Source organism: Eutrigla gurnardus (genome assembly GCF_963514095.1).
Source record: "Eutrigla gurnardus genome assembly, chromosome: 7".
Lineage (NCBI taxonomy): Eukaryota > Metazoa > Chordata > Actinopteri > Perciformes > Triglidae > Eutrigla > Eutrigla gurnardus.
Genome location: NC_139921.1, coordinates 27,942,584 through 27,957,792, shown reverse-complemented (window position 1 = coordinate 27,957,792; position 15,209 = coordinate 27,942,584). Strand labels below are relative to the sequence as shown.

General features: G+C 41.1%; 1 protein-coding gene and 1 long non-coding RNA gene across 2 annotated transcripts; one reads left to right on the top strand and one right to left on the bottom strand.

The window, feature by feature from the left end:
* Positions 1 to 7,368: 7,368 nt before the first annotated feature.
* Positions 7,369 to 13,004, top strand: emx1 (empty spiracles homeobox 1). Its single transcript, XM_084012963.1, has 3 exons — positions 7,369 to 7,925; positions 9,555 to 9,739; positions 12,019 to 13,004. The coding sequence occupies exons 1-3, from the start codon at positions 7,580 to 7,582 to the stop codon at positions 12,184 to 12,186; spliced, it is 699 nt and encodes a 232-aa protein (XP_083869089.1). The 5' UTR covers positions 7,369 to 7,579; the 3' UTR covers positions 12,187 to 13,004.
* Positions 13,005 to 13,126: 122 nt separating this feature from the next.
* On the bottom strand, positions 13,127 to 14,512 carry LOC311016024. Its single transcript, XR_014597434.1, has 3 exons — positions 13,800 to 14,512; positions 13,588 to 13,679; positions 13,127 to 13,510 (listed from the first exon to the last, which is right to left on the bottom strand). It is a non-coding gene; the product is annotated as an uncharacterized lncRNA (long non-coding RNA).
* Between the last annotated feature and the right edge of the window lie 697 nt (positions 14,513 to 15,209).

Sequence of the window (15,209 nt, the reverse complement as noted above, 5' to 3'; positions counted from 1 at the left end):
ATTTAAATGACTTAAATAAATAAATAACTGAGCGTTTGCCTGCTTAGAAACTCACAGGTTAATTAATCTGCACCACAGTATCATAAACTGATTTATCTGAAGGGCTGGAGAACCTGTCTCCTCTCTTAATATACCCCAACAGATCCCCTTATTGCTCCTCTCATCTCACCCTGCGAGACACTTCCTCCCCAGGTTTGATCCGAGTTGAAGTCAGGGCCAGACTCGGGTTCCCCTCCGATTTAAGCTAAGCAAATAAATAACCCGCTCAGGGATTATCTGTGGATATCTGTAACCCGGGGTGGTAGGGGTCAGTCTGTCTCGGGGGCTGGAGAGCCAGGGTCTCAATGTTTAATCTGTTTAAACGGTCAATACGCCTGTTCTCACTGCTTCTCAATAGCCGGGAGGCTCCCGCATGCCCACCCGCCCCCCCCGGCAGGTGTCCCGTCTCCGCTCTGCTGAAAGTCCGCGTCTTTCCATCCAGGTGGAAAGGGGACTCCCGCTGTCCGCCGCTGCCTGCCTGGCAGACATGAGGGATAAAGCGGGAGGGAAGACGGCGTGGAGAAAGGATTGGGATGTGGCAAATGAGTCCATCAGAGCAGCTAATTGGGGCGGTGAAGCTGAAAGTCCAGTCCTGTGGATAACTCCGTCAAATTAAACAGAGACGTCTGATGGGAACGCCGAGCGTTCTCTTTAATCCTGACATCTGTTTCAGGTTGTTACGTTCATTATTTGGTGTTGATGAATCTATCGCCACGGACCTTTAGCTTCCTTTAAACTACTTTTCAGAAAGAAAATGAGTGATATGTAGATTTCAATCTCTGCTAATGGGAAAGGCAATGGGATGTTTGCACATTTACAATACGTACACGTTGGATCCCAGCAGGATCATCTTGAAAAATGAACACAACTTCTGCTGAAGTCAGGCTGTAAACAACGAGGCTGTAAAGGCTGGTTAGCTGTTTTTAAAGATGCGTAAAAGCTTCATAAATCACAAGTATTTGACACATTTTATGCCGTAGAACAAAATACTAAAATGTCTTCAGCTTGTATTATTTCAGACATCTAACCAAAGTATCTATTAGTGCCTATTAACAAAACAAGGGAACTGGAAGTGCAAAAACAATTACATTTCCAGGTCTCATGCAGCAATCTTTAAATTAATTGAGAAAAAAACTATATAATACATATATTTAGTGTGGAATATATTTTTCTACCACTTAAGAACTGTATCTTAAGAACTACTTTTTCACATGTGGCTAAGAAATGTCATATTTGTTCTGTTCTCTCGCCTTTGTAAGACATTATAGCATCCATGACAGAGTTAAGCACATTGGATCCATTTAAATTAGACAAAATGTAGTATTATAGAGGAACAGAGAACAGCTCAATCTACCCGTTTTTAGTTTTTTTATGCATTTATTTCCTTTCCTTTTCCCAATGCTTCCCTGACCAACTGGACGCTCAACAAATCCACCCAATCAAAGAAGAAAAAAGAAACGTGAAACCAAAATCAGATAATGCAGCTATATGGTCGATACATTATTGGGCCAGCACGCCACAAATAGAGGTGCTGAAAGAGGGAGAAGAGTATCAAAGAGGGAAGTTTAATAAACGGTGAGAGCTGATCTCTTTCTCTTGTCCGACGGCCCCCCGCCTGCTCTCTCCTGGCTGGAGCGCCGCTGAAGGAGCAGAATTTGTGTAAAAACCCCGGAGAGCCGTTTCTGATGTGATCAGCCGAGAATCAGAGCCCCCCCCCCCTCTCCCTTCGCCTCCAATCTCCACAACGTAATCCCATTGGAGGCAAACAAAGAAGCAGTCAGAGGCCTGGGAAAACCTGGAGAGTCCCGGGGAGGGGCGAGGGTCAGCGGGCTCATCCTTCCAATTAGCACAGGGCACCTTAACGGCTGGAAACACGCCAACGGGGTCTGGAGAGAAGCTCCTCATGAAAGGCAACTGTTACGTCTTCATTCGCCTCTCGACTTGTTGCTCTTATTCCTTTGTCGTCTTCGTGAGAATTATCTTCTTCCACGTTGTCTTTCATAGAATATATTGTGTGTTTGCAGGCGGAAGCAAATAATAATAATTCAATTAATAATTTCTCTAAGAGAAGCAAGAAGAGGAGACCGCACACATCAGCTCCCTTATGTGCAGATTTATTAGCACATCAAATTAGTAACGTTTCGAGCTCATAGTTCTTCATCAGACCTCTAAGAGAAAATATAAGAAAAAACGCTGGTTTCAGCCTCTCAAATGTGAGGATTTCCAGCTTTTATTTGACTTATAGTTATTTAAATACAATTTAGATTAGAACTGTTGGTCAAACAAAACTCTCTGATGTGTGTCCGCTTATAAAATTCAATAGAAAATAGTTTAGTTGCAGCCAAAGAATCTTCAATATTGTTTCCCTGATCTCAAGAGACCATCCTTTTAAAATAGAGGTCGAATCGATAAAATAAAGAAAGATAAGTCACATAAAGACCATAACCTGCAATAACATTGTCAAACTGTGGTCTGGAGTGGATTTATCTCCCCAGCTGGTCCTCAGAAGCAACGCAGCTCCTGCGAGAAGGTGTGAAAGTTCTCATGGAGAGCAATAACCTCCAGCTCCAATAGGAGAGTGCACTTCATTTGAATAACGTGCGTTTTAGGACAGGCGATCGTAAAAAAAAAAAAAAAAAAAAAGATCTCCCTTTGCATTTTATTTGCAAAGACCAGGCCCTTCTACTCCATCTAATAGTCATTAGCTTTCATTACAAGCGTTTGAAGTAGAAGCTGCCCTTTGTGTCGTCGTGAAAGGGCCGCACAATGACTTCTGACACGGGCACCGACCAGAGGAGCTCGTCCTCGGCGTGGGTGGAGAACACACTTGGGCTTTTTTTCTCCCAGGAAACACAAGTTCCCGTTTGCATCGCGTCCAGCGACGGAGGGAAACCGTAAAGCCGGTTAGAGGCGACGTAGACAAGAAGGAACCCGGAATCCGCTGCTTTACGCACAGCGCGTAATGGATCCAAGGCGCGTCTTTTACGCACAAAAACACATCGATTAAATGGACAAATCTGGATCAGATTTCTCTCCAATGTTATAGCACGGGGAAAAAAAACTTTGCTGGTGTAACCAATCAAATTCAATGACGTATCAAATGATTTAATCTCATAATAAATTCTGGCACATAAATCGTCTTTTTAAAGTAGGCCTACGTTTGTGATGTTTCAACCATATAATATCTTCTTATATCGTCACCAAACTGTTCCAACTGTATGAAACGGTTTCTCCTTTGGCTGTAGTCGCTTTAAAATGTGCATTTTACACGATTTTCACTCACGTTTCGTTTCGACGGGTTCGACTTTTAGAAGCCAAACGCAGAGTAAATCAAACTAAACAGATACAGGTAGATGCGGTGTTTCTTCCAGGCCGTGTTGAAAGTGGGGGCGTTTGTTTGCCGAGGATGGGAAGCCGGTGGAGGAGCGGGGACATACAGGTGGCTAAACGACCGCACTTCTCGTGCAGGTGGCACAAACGCAGCGACGTGCTACTTTTCCCATCTCGTTATAATGATGTGAAATTTTCCAACTATTTAAGTGGGACAGATTAGCTGAGCACACACCGCTAATGCGAAACAAAACGGCCAATTAGTTTATTAATGAACGCGGGAGGTGAGAGGGGGAAACCGCGAGTGTCAGCTGGTCTCTGGTGGGTTTCATCCAGGAGGGAGGGAGAGCGCCACGATATGAGCCCGCTAATAAAACTCAAACAATTAAGGAGGCTATCATATTATAAAGGGATGTGTAGAATTAAATAACCATTTAAAAGATTATTCTTCTCTAAATATTTCAGCTATCTGGCAAAATAAAACAAGGGGAGATGTTAGAGGTACATTAATTAAAACACATTTGCTTTATTGAAGTCTTCCTTTTCTTTGTACTGGTGTTATTTTATTGATTATTTACCCTGGTGGCTTAATTTGGTTCTGTATCAGTATTTAATTCCCAACTGCTTCTTGTGTGTTTATCAATACATTGTGCTCTAAGAACTCCTCTAAAACCACTATCTATCATGCCCAACGATAGTGACTATATACTTATATTGTATATTAAGTATTTGGACTGTTTTGGTTTAGTTTGTGAAGTTCCCACGCTCCCTTTTACATTAGGTGATCATGTTTTGTGAGTCCACTCGGGGTCATCTTCCTCACGTGCCACTGACACAGCTGGGAGATTAACCTCTGGGAGCTGGAAGTAAACTAACAACCCTTCTGAGGTCAAAGTCTCCAGCTGACCTCGAGAGAATCTTTAATCCTATAAAAGTGCTTTGACCTCATTTGAACGCTAGATGGCAGCATTGGTCTGTAAAAAGAACACCACCACCTTGAATTGGATTGGTCTTGGTTCTCTACGTGTTTCTCTGAATGTAAAGGTTTATGTAGCTACAGGCCTTTAATATTAAAGTCTGAACTGAATTATAGTGTTTGTCCTAAACCAAGAGATGAAACACATTTCCAAACATTATTATAAACATACGTTTGGTGACACAGATTTAATACTTTGATAAAGTTCAGGATGGTCAAAACTATTTTTTGTCAATCATGAATTATCAGTAGAGACGTTGAGCTTGTTTCGGCCACAAGGGGGCAGCACTTAACTCAAAACGGCAGTTCGTAATATAGAAATCTATGGACTGGCCTCGCCGGACCTTCATTGTGGTCTCTTTCTCTTTGTCTCTCTGGACATTTGAAACGGACAATTAACTAGTAGACTCACATTTTTAGACAATGGTGTGGAAAATGTGTATTACTTTCTCTTATTATTATTAATAATAATAATAATTAGAGGAAACTTTATAGATGCTTGAAGGCTAAATATGTTGGTGTTGAGCTCAGGTCAAAGCCATTTTAACAATGTTTTCCATAAATTGTTAGAAATAAAAGTCATCAGAAATCTCCTTTATGTCCCTGAATACGGAGCATCATGGTGAAATAAAGGTAATCTAATTGTTATTTTATTTAATCTAATTGTTATAATTTACAGATTCACACCTTTGGGGTTAAATTGAACAGTTTTACATGCTAGTGATCAACCCAGAAATGTATTTATTTTCACATTAAGCTTTCAAATGACACTTGTTGGGTAAATAAATAAATAAAAATGTAAATGGCTTTCTCCCTCAATAATAACACTATTCATCCCGTGTGGATATGAGAAAATACACAACTGTTTGGGTGGATTCACAACATTTTTTTATTTAAGTTTATTAAATAAATAGTGTCACTGATGTTAAAAAGGAATGTGAGCTCTTATAATCTCAAACTTCCGGCTAACTATTCTCTCTTTTAGTTGACTAGATTGGCCAATGTGTGACGTGATAGCTGCTGTCTAATCTGTTAACGTGGTGAGGATATTTCATGAAGATTACAGTTGCTATAATATCGCGTGAACATTAAACTACTGTGGAGGAATTTTACAGTAAAGCAATAAAAGCCGTTCCCACTGAAGATTAACGCGCTGCCCAGTTTCCAATCTCCAGATCAGACTCTCGGTGACTCTCCTCCGGAGCGAGAAGAACCCCTTAAAGAGCCTGCGGAACAAAGGTAGACTTGCTCTGCTTTGTTGTTGTTAATGCAGAGCGATTTGGACATCTATTAACCAGCAGCGATCAGGGTCAGTGCGTAAAGGCGCACAAGGTTTCACCATTAAACCCAACCGGCTCGGTCAGCCCGCAAGTTGCTCCTGCTGCACTCTGGGTAAAAAAGCCGGTTTAATATATAAAATCCTGTGACCTGAGACACGTCGCCATTTAATTTCCAGCTAAAACGTGACATCACAACGTGATTCGATGGTCATCGAATGATTTATAACGTGACCTCATATTCTCAAAACGATTGTTTTGCATCCAGAAGCGCAAAATAGCTCAGCAGAACTGCAAGAAACACCAACTTCAATTCGGCATCGATCACAATCGACTTAAACGATCCTTTGCGATCGGATTGAGAGGATTTCTGGGCCCGGTTTTATCCAACGGCGGCTCCTCTGAGTCACGCAAGGAATGGGGAAACACTTCCAGTGAAACTGTATCGAGGAATGCAGGTCTCTCAATATAGATTATCTTTTGAATCACAGACAAGGAAAATTAAATTATAAGGTCTTTTTTGGGGACGCCGAGTCGTTCCAAGAACCCACAGCCGCGTCTTTAGGAGCCTTTAGCTCTAAACGCCTAATCAACGACTTGTTTTACCTCATCATTTCCATCGGTAATGATTTTCTAATGCAACCCAGACGCCAACGAGCGCATTAAGAGGACAATTATTAACTTGGTTAGTGCGCCGTGGAAGCTCAATTACAGGCTGCTTTCTCCTGCAGGACGTCGCGCTGCTAAAGTCTTCTCATGTGGAGAACCGAGCGTCCTTTACTCAAAGGTGGAAATCCAACAGCGGCATTGTTTATTTAGAAAGATGTTTGAACGCAAAAACAACTGAAGCTCAACTCAATAAGCCATGTATGATCTCATACTTTTATCTTTTCATACATATTATAAATTAATGTCATTTGAAAAGCCTGAAGGAATTTCGTCACTGACATTACATAAGCGTAACCTTACTTTAAATATCATTTGAAATAATGTAGCCGGGCAATTTAGTGAATAAAAGAAAAAATAAAGGCATAATATTATTAATAATAGCAATAATACAACGATAATAATAATAATCCTCATTTATAGCAAAAACGTATTCGTTTATTATTATAATTATTATGTATTTGTCCTTCTTTAATTTAAACAGAGAGCGTTAAGTTCGAAAATAATGAAGGCAATAAGAAATAAAATGACGCGTTTAAAATAATAATATAGATACAAATTATGCTTTTTGATAAACGATTGCGCACATTCTCCTGAACACAAACGTGACGTGAAAATAACGCGTCAATTAGACCTGTGAAATAAGGGCAACCGAGTGACGCGTAAAATAACCTTCATTTAGCCCCTCAGGTAGAAAACGCTTATAATTCCAACACGAGGGTTCAAATACATCTAAATGTTATTATAACAACTACGTGAAGCACTTCACTGTGAGACGGGTGAACTAGTTTCCACCTAAATTTAATTATTAGTTTATAAATATAGTTCATAGGTGATTGAGTCCTGAAACAAGTGGAACCCCCTCAAGAAACAACAACAACAACACGACATTAAGGCGCACAATGAGCCATTAATTGGGGCACACATGTTTTCCCGGCGCGTTCCTCCCCGTAACCAAGCTGCCAGGTCTTGTGTGATCTACTCAGCAGCCACTTGAAGAGACCTACTGGCAGGTGCTGCGGTCCAATCAGCGCTCTCCCTGCGCGGCGTCAACCCACGATGAAGGTTGGAGGCGCTTTTCTCGGCGCGCACTAGTGCGCAGAAAGCCTCCGAGTGCGCGCAGACTTCATGGATGAGGGCAGAGATTTGCAGCGCTGTTGAGTTTTGTAGCAGCATCTCTGGGCCATGGTGACTCTCTGAGAGGTAAGGTGTCTTTTCAGCAACGCGGAGGAATTTAAAAGGAAAGAAATACAAAGACTAGATCACCTAACTTCGTGCACTTCCACGAGAGATGATGTTTTCGTCCGGAGGAAAACGCTGCTTCACCATCGAGTCCCTGGTCGCCAAGGAGAGCCCTCTAATCGCCGAGGACCCCATCCGTCCGACGGCTTTGAGTTACTCCAACCCGGGGACGGATGCCTTAATGAACGGTTACCAGCCTCCCCAGGCCAGGACCCTCTACCAGAGCCCGGACCTGGTGTTCCCGGAGAACCACCCCTCCCTCACCGTGGCCCCCCACCAGCTCGGAAGCTCCCACCACCTACAGCATCCGCACTTCTTCGGGACGCAACACCGAGACCCGCTCAACTTCTACCCCTGGGTGCTACGGAACCGCTTCTTCGGACACAGATTTCAAGGTCGGCGGAGTGGCGGTGACGCAAAACACACACATTTATATTTCACTTAAAACACCAGGCTTTGATATGTGCAATTTATGCCAGAATAAACATTTACGCAAACAGGTAATTCCACACGTAGGATGCTTGATAAACTATAATATGCATAATTTCCAAGAGGCTATTATGTGCTTCTTCAGAGAGGTTATTTTAATGGAGATGACAGATACTTGTGTACTTGGCTGTCAACATTTGAGCCACAGATACACGAACAAGGCCACCGACTTTGCAGCAGCATGCTCTCATATTTCCACTCTCGTTCGCCCTGCAGCTACTCGCCCACAAACCCGCAGCCAGGAGGAGATAAGCTCGGATTTTATTATTCTTTCAATACGAGAAAGCCTCGCTCCGGGTTATAGGCTCAATTCATTCTAAAAAAAAGATGAAATCTAGCACGACAGCCAGGCTGTAGAGACAAATTGATAAACATCCGGGGTAATAATTGAAATAGAATGGGGATAGAAATAAAAGATCCTCCCCGGGTACTAGCTGCATTTAACCTCAGCGCAATAAATGCATCTCTATTATGACCTGTTATTGCATGTTTATACTCTGTCAGTCTAATGTTTTGGACAGAGCATAATTTATGAAAAAAAACAACAACCTAATAGCAGTTTGATGTAATTACTTATAGAGACTAATTTGTAAAAAAAAATCCCTATAACGACCAGGGCTAAATGGATAAACACAAAAAGTTAAAATAATATAATGAAAATATTACAAATAAAAAGTAGAGATAAAATCATTTTCGGATAATTTATTGACCTTCCTGACAAAAAAAAAAAAGTAGTCTAGTCAATTTACCACAATTCAATTTAAATAATAATAATAATAATCACACGTTATCTTACATTTTTAGTAAATTCTAATTTATTAGTAGAATAAAATTAATAAGTAACCCGATGTCCATTTTCTCTAAAGAGGGACTTTTATGTTGGGGTAATTTGACTAAGCTCTTTTGAATGAGTCCAAGTATTTTTTTTATTTTATGTATTTTTTTTCTTGTACAGAGCTTTAACTCAAACGAGTTAATATGCGCAAAAGATGCCATGATTTTACAGGAGAATAAAAGACATTAAAAGCAGCAGAAAAATATACTTTTGATTGAAACACGCTTTGTCAAACAATAAACAAGTTATTATTATTAGTTATTTAATTAGGAATTTGGGAGACATTTTTTTCTAATAGGCTATTTAGCAGCAAATATTTGATTTCTGGAAAATGGCTTTTTGGCATTATTATCATTATAATACGACTACAACTGCAGGACCTACTAGACATAATAATAATAATAATAATAATAATAATAATAATAATAATATATTTATAAATAGATTCGTTTTGCTTGACCATAGCTTTCCATTATGAGGACGAGAGCATCATTTGGTGGCACTTTGCAGTAAAGTGACTATTAACACACACACACACACACACACACACACACACACACACACACACACACACACACACACACACACACACACACACACACACACACACACACACACACACACACAGAAGTGTGATAGCCCCGGTACCTCTGCCGGGCCCGACTGACGGCCCTGTGGTTCCCTTTGACCCCGGTGTCAGGTAACGAGGTGTCCCAGGACAGCCTGCTCCTCCACGGTCCTTTCGCCAGGAAACCCAAGCGCATCCGGACGGCCTTCTCCCCGTCGCAGCTCCTCCGCCTGGAGCGAGCCTTCGAGAAGAACCACTACGTCGTCGGCGCCGAGAGGAAGCAGCTAGCAAACAGCTTGAGTCTATCTGAAACGCAGGTGAGCTAATGCTAACAGCTAGCCGCCGTAGCTACACGGCTACTAGCTTGTTTGTTGTAGTTCGTCTGTGAAACGCGGTGAATTCTCGCCTACAAATTGTTTTAAAAAACAAACAGTTGACCCTTAAATCACAGAAATGATCTCATTTGTTTTTTACTCTTTTCTTTAGTTCAGAGCTCTTATTTCTATGGCAACATTGTCCCGTTACACTCCCGAAACGAACTATCAGCGTTCTCGCTGCCGTCAAATATCGCGATAATTAAATTATGCAATTAAACAAGTAATTTAGCACACTAAAACCAAAAGGGTAGACATGTTTCCAGTTCAGCCTAATTTATGTTTTTTTCTGGAGCGCAAGAGAACAACAGGTGCAGTGTATTTGAATGTGGTAAATATAATATAGTTATAATATAGTTAATTCAACTTTTGTTTCAGATTTAGTTTAGGGGATAAATATATCAACAAAAAACGAAAAAAAAGCAGAATTATTCCCTAAGAGTTACATTATTCTCCATTTAGATGCAACATGGAATTGACTCCTGATACTCTTAAACCATAACTTTAGTCTAATAACAATTATCATAATTTCAAATTAAGTAATTCTTTTTTTCACTACGGTTTTAGGTGTAAAACAGGATTTAAATAGATGTTAGTTGTTATTTGCAAATAAGGAATCATCTAAATGTCGTTGCAAAATGTGAGAGTTCACTGCAATGTGAATGACGGTGGAAATTATAAATGAATCGTGTGAAATCATCTTGCTTTGTCTATTGTATCGTACATTTTAGTCCAAATCTGTGCAAATGATTCCATACTACCAGACACAGGAGACCCGGCTGCAGCTTAGTCAGTTAAAGCATCTCCTTAAAGGTGGTTAATTCATACATGCTATGGGATAAGGAGTGTAAATATTATTGATGCCTATGTTTAATGAGTCCACATTATCCAGGTATCAATTAGGACTAATAGGCAATGTAAAGAGAGTTTCCCTCGAGTCAGCGAAATGGTTAAATGCTGCTTGGAAGTTTTGTGTCAGTCAATAAGAGCTCTGCAATTAAGCACCAATTGCATTATGCAAATTATGACAGTGAACTGAATATTAATTAACACATTTGATTTATATTTGGTCTTGATTTCTTAAGAGTGAGCTTTTATGGAGTAGAAACATGTATCTCACCCTCGGCAGGGAGAGGAATGGAAGCAACCTGGGAGAAAAAACAATGCTAATGTCAAAGCTGCCACACCTTTTTCCGTGGCGTTTTAGTTCTGTTCTTACAAGACTTCTGCGCTGCCTCTGCTTTCGAAAAATAAATTTAAAATGCAGCATTGTGGACGTTTAAATATGTTTAATATGTAGAATTAGCCTGACGCCTCGTAAGAGTTCAGACATGATAAGAGGAGGAAGCCAACATGAGTGCTGCTGGTGTTGATATTTAAAAAATGCATCCTGGCCCCATATACCTTACGTATAGTCAGCCAAGCTCACATTGCAAGGTCATCCCAGTCAAGAAGCTATTTAGCCTGTGAAACGAGCTCAAAAGAGCATTTTTCAAAAGGGATGCTGGCATGACACAGGAGGGACTTTTTAAAAGAATGGCAGATCAGTGAGGAAGAGAAAAGCATTCTTTTGGCATCTGGTGGATTAATAAGTTGGTCATATTGAGTTTTAATGTAATAGTAGAAAGTAAAGATGACCACTAAAGCCTGCATTTTTAAACAGAATAAAAAAGAAACAATTTGGCATGGATTGTGCAAGTCACTTAAATTTTATTTTTTCGTACCCTCACGAGTGCCTCGGTTTTCTGTCTGCAACCCACCCTTTATGGATCTCCCCAACTGAAGAGCACCTGAGGGATACACTTTTCTGCAACACCCAAGAAGCACTCCATGCACTGCGTTCCTGTCACTTAAATTTTAATTTGACATAGTAAGAAAATCAGATCTCCAATTAACCCATTAGCTGAATAAAAAAAAATCGAAGGATAAATAGTCATTTTTCAAGCAAAAATGCCTGACATTTCCTTTGTTGCACCTCCTAAAATGTGAAGATTTTCCATAATGTAAAGTGAATATCTTTCGGTTTCGGATCGTTGCATTTGAAGAAAATTTTTTTTTTGGTGCAATTTGACATTTTATAACTTGTTATGTAACACCAACACTCTAGAACTACAGTCACACCGGTGTCTGACAAGTCAACCCTTGAGAAAGCTCCATCGCATATCGTTTTATATCTAAACGCACCATCACCATCGTCGCTCAGCGTGATTATTTGTCTCCAGGTGAAGGTGTGGTTCCAGAACAGGCGGACTAAGTACAAGCGACAGAAGCTGGAGGAGGAGGGACCAGACAGCCAGCAGAAGAAGAAGGGAAACCACCACATCAACAGATGGCGCATGGCCACCAAGCAGCCCAGCTCCGAGGACATAGACGTGACCTCGGAGGACTAAAAAAACATCGCTGCCCCCTAAAAAACCCCGCGTCCCCTTCTAGACGCGACAGAGGACCAACACTATTTATTATGTAATATTATTGAGTATAACTAGACATATTAGAGGAAGGACTGAAAATGTGTGATCACCGTATATCTCCTCGTCGAGGTGCTACGCTGCGAAGAAACACCTCATTATGATGACGCCCTGAATTTCTGTGGATGAGGAGAGATGCATCCATTAATCATCTTTGGTGTGTGTGATGACCAAAGGTGAGGAGAAACAACGTCAACCTCTATCATAGTCTTGTTTTTGTTTTTTTTTAAATATTGTACATAAGTCACATATAAAAAGGTTGTTTTTGAAAGAGGCTATTTGTTTCATTAAAGCTGTTTTTAACCACCTGCTTAAGTCATTAACACCTCATTGCTCAGCCTACCTGCCACCTGTGTACCATCGCACAGAGAAAAAAGCTGGTGACCGGCCAGAGGAACAAGACGAGTAATCAAACACACCTCCAAGAAGAAGATCCAAATTTGCAGCCTGGTTTTTATTTTCCCACTGGTGACCCGACACCCATTCCAGCACTTTGCTGTCCTGATGGAGATTCAGCACAGAAGGGGGGGGGATTCATGACCAGCTGTGCGTGACTCCGGGAGGAGGGGGGGAAGAAGCTGCAGAGACCCATGGTGTTCGGGGCGAGTTGTGCCACACAATAAAAAGCCACTTCCCAGCTTTGTGCCACATTTGTCAGCGCAGGGCCGACGGGTGACCATTTGTTGAATGTCTGCAGCTTTGTGTATAAAAAAAACATATACGAGTACTTTTCAAGCAGAATATGTACACAAATTTTAGAAATAAAAATAAAAAAACCTGATGAGAAATGTCACGGTTTTTATTTATTGTCATCAAGGTTTCACTTTGTACAATCGTGCCGAACCAGTCTGCGTGTTTTTCATACCAAGCAGCCATTCCAGCTGCAGGTTTGGTTCATTAGTTCCTCCTCTGCAGCCGTGCATGTGCAGATCGGTGTGAAACCTACAGATTGAAGTGGTTCACAGTTCAACCACAGAAGGATGTTCCATGTTCTGTGCCGTTAACTAGTGCTAAAACTATATCTCGAAATCCAAAAAAACGAATATTAGAGTTAGGATGAAAATAAATGGCAAAAAATGTGACACCCTTCTCTTTTAGGTTGGGAGCCACTGATAGAGACTGAGCTGTCGGGAATGTTGCACAGGTGTCAGGTGTGTGTGTGTGTGTTACCTATTGGCTGGTATTTCCTCTGAATTCCAGCAGACCGGGAGGGACAGAAATAATTCCCATCCAGAGGGTGAGACCTCTGAAAAGAAAAGAGGAAAAAGTAGTTACTATTGTGCGGCGGCTTTCACCAAAAAAGAAAAACTCCTCAGTAATCACCTGTCAAAAGAAACAGAAGGAATCTCCTCCCGACGACCCCGAGGCTTTAGAGACGAGGCCTGACGTCTGACCCCGATGTCTTGTTTTGTAAGCTAAGAAACAGAGACAGCAAGGAAGAGAGGAGGGGGAGGTAAAAACGTAGTCCTTTTAACAAACATCTGCAGTTGCAAAAGGGGGCCTTGTTTTGAGTTTCCAGGATATCCTATACTCACTGCAGGTGCCGGTACATGGTACGAGGGATTCTCTACCGTCTAAATAAACAGCATGAAAAGGGTGCGTTACAGCCGGTACAGTAGCTTACTCCAGAAACTACAGTCTAGTCAAGCAGGTGTGCTTCAGGCCAATCACAACCCCGGTTAGCAATAAGGTCAGCGTGATTATCAGGATGGCGCACCCTCTTCGTTTTTGTCTGTTAGGAAAACAATTAAGGGGAAACTCACACCCGCGTCCCCTAAACGCCACGTCTCCTGTCGGCCGAGTCAGCAGAGAGGAGGGTTCGAATCCACGGTGAAAAACAAAGAGGCTCTCCAGAGGAAGCAGAGTGGGGAAGCAGGCGCCGCATCCCTGAAGCTGCTGCTGCTGCTGGAGAGGTGTTTGGAGGAGTGAACTGAAAGACTGGTTCAAACATTATAATCAGTTTGATTTCCCCGTTTTGTGTGGAATGAAAGGAGCCTTGTCGGGGTTTTTTTTTGTCAGCATGTGTTTTTGTTGTTGGTAAGAGAATTGCACGTTGCAGCGATAATTCATGCAGCGTCGTCACAGCTGTCACGTTGCATTAGTTTCGGTTGAGCTGCATGACAAATTACAAAATCACAACCTCACAAAGAAAGACGTTTGAAATAATAATAATACTAATAAAAGTGAGAGAAATTACCTAATTTGAGATATTGACAATTAAATTACAGTGCGACCAAAAAACAATATAAAATTGCATATTTTTTTTTAGACATTTAGTTCTTTATAAAATAAGTATTTGTTGGTATTAAAGCTGAAATCAATATGGGATTATTATTTAAGTTACAAGTGCTGAAATATAGTTGCCAATCCAGTAACATTTCTGAAAAAAACATCACCAGACTGAAATTCTTCAGGCAGAACAGAATGTGATAATAATACTAAAAGTGAGAGCCTGACTAATGAAAAGTGGGCTTTGTTTTTTATGCATCCCACCCGTCCCGTCCCACTCACACCCAGCATCTTCCGCTGGTTCTGCATGTGGCTTCTTGTCGACTCGCCGCGCCGCCTTCCCTCCCAAACGCACTAATCACACAGATCATGACAGAAGATAAAGCTCGAAGACAGGAAGTTTATACAAATCACTTTCAAATACATCCACCATGCTGCATTTCAACAGTAGTGCTTTCAGAACACAGTTACAGAATCAAAAAAGGTTTAAAATATCCTGTCTGTGATTTCTATGTGTGCATATATGGAAGCAAATCCAACGTCGTTGCTTTGTTGCATGACAGTGACTGATTCCAGTTGGCAAATGTTTGGATTTAAAGTTGCTCAATACAAAACAAAATATAGCTTCATTGGAAGATTTCAAAGGAGATATTATGTTTTGAAACTTGATAGAGTTCACTGTGTTTTTTTTTTGCTTTAGGGCAGCTATTACAAAG